At 38.4% G+C, this 1,995-nt stretch overlaps 1 protein-coding gene across 1 annotated transcript; it reads left to right on the top strand. All coding sequences in view use genetic code 11, as the record gives it.

Annotated features, from left to right (window-relative positions):
• Nucleotides 1-1,331: 1,331 nt before the first annotated feature.
• On the top strand, nt 1,332-1,665 carry EGR_11165 (hypothetical protein; the record flags this gene model as incomplete). Its single annotated transcript, XM_024500412.1, has 3 exons — nt 1,332-1,388; nt 1,466-1,530; nt 1,575-1,665. 3 exons carry the CDS (start codon nt 1,332-1,334, stop codon nt 1,663-1,665), a joined length of 213 nt encoding a protein of 70 aa, XP_024345173.1.
• Between the last annotated feature and the right edge of the window lie 330 nt (nt 1,666-1,995).

Below are 1,995 nucleotides of genomic sequence, written 5' to 3'. Positions count from 1 at the left end.
GCGAAAAAACTTGTCGATAAATGAACCCAGGTTTATTAACAAACTACGTAAAAAATTTTTAACCGAGTTCGAGTATTTCCAAATTTCCTTTCCTCAAACAGACATACCTGAGGCAAAGAGGGTTTGATATGCATCACTGCTTACTTAAATGGACGTTTACAATCTAAGCAAAGTGTAGGATTAAGAAAATCAGTGACTTAACTAAACTATTTGAGAGCGTGGAAATTTAGCGCAAAAATACCACTGTGGTATGAATGTTTAAATGACAGAACAACGTACTCTGATGGAAAAAGAAGCAATGTGATGACGGGGATCACTGCAAAGTCAGGAAAACTCACTAAGAGTGTCCGCAGCAACATCCTTCGCCATTGCAAAGTCTGCTACAACAGCAGTAGCAATTGTGGCTGGGACTCCAAATGGATCGACTTTCACACCTCTCCCTTCGTACTTCGTGTATCAAGCTTAAAGGGTAGAAAAATGACTTTTTAATGATGCCACTAGGGTGTGTGAAACGTTCACTGAAACCACATTTATATACTAGCATTCCTGCAATGCTGTAAGGTTTAATAGTTAATATTTAGGAATGGAAAACAAACTTCCCCTTCAAATATCACTTAAGATATGTGCGTCCACTACCCAATATTCCATTTATACTGTAAGTGAACGTCAAGAATAATTTTGTGCAACTTAATGCAAATGCACAATGAAAAAAGTAAAGCGCCCAATGATATAACAAGGCTGAGATAAAAGCGCAAAGGTGAAGAGCACAACCTGCACAAGTAGGCTTGGGCCAAATGAGGCTAGTAACTTCAAACTTAATTGTCCATTTCCACCTCTCTTTAAGCTTATTTACTAAAGTATGTGGAAAAGTGCGTCAAAGTGAGCCTACAAATAGGAAGATCTGAAGCCAGTTTGAAGCCCACATGAACAGCAGCAATGCTACCATACGCTAAGGGAGCTAAAGAAAAGATCGAACGCACACATGTCTGAAAAGGGCTAAAAAGTGGACAAAGGCATCTAGCTATTGCTCACCAGTTAAAACGGTTAGCCATGTACAAGTTATAAATAGATAAATATAACAATGACACCGTATATACATGTTGATTCAAAAATAACGGCGTGCAATTTACAGGCCAGAACCTGATTTAAGAGAAGCAAAACGAACTCCAATTCGACTTCCAGAAAATCAAAGTCTGAAAAAAAAAGGAGGAATCCCACGTACCATAAACACCAGCAGCAAATACGTGCAAAGCAATCAAGAACCGCCGCGAACAAATCAGGTGCGCATATGCAAACCCACGTGAGCCGCCCCCAGGCAAAACGCGCAATTCATGACAAATTCAAACAAAAAATCATCAAACTTAAGAAAGGATTTTCATGCAAAATGTGTAAAGTATTGCATTAGGTAATTTTTCACTTAAAAGTAACACAACTAATATAGGGTCTTATACCAACAACTATTTAGTTTTTAGCCTCAAAACCTATAAGTAAAGTTAAAAATAGCTTTTTGATGACTCTAGTAGGAAAAACGTAAAAGCTCTTTCATTTGCCTATATTTACAACTTATTTTGAAGAATATATTGGAGAATTAGTGCAGTGCCTCAGGCCAATAATGAATCTGCAATGGACCATACAAGTGTCAAGCACCATTTACCGATAACTTAGTCAACATTTAAAAAGCAAGGACTTAAAATTTAATCGTTTAAGGACAACAATGAAGTACGCGTGGTGAAAGTCCTGCCGTCTACAAACTGCTTTGCTCGAAACGCACAACTCCATACTTAGCCAATGCTTGTTTAAAACGCCATGATGCAGCCTTATAAAGGTACTCCATTGGTGTTTTTCGATGACAAGGTTTTGCCCACAAACGTAAGAAGGAGAACCATACAGTGGCATACACAACGACAACATAAAGGGGAAGCAGAGAAGACTGTGCCTGAAAGACAAAAGGGCTACAGAATGCTTATGCTGTTTAAATGTACCCCTAAGGGGAAA

Source organism: Echinococcus granulosus (genome assembly GCF_000524195.1).
Source record: "Echinococcus granulosus chromosome Unknown EG_S00438, whole genome shotgun sequence".
Taxonomy (NCBI): Eukaryota; Metazoa; Platyhelminthes; class Cestoda; order Cyclophyllidea; family Taeniidae; genus Echinococcus; species Echinococcus granulosus.
This window is presented reverse-complemented; position numbering and strand designations above follow the sequence as displayed.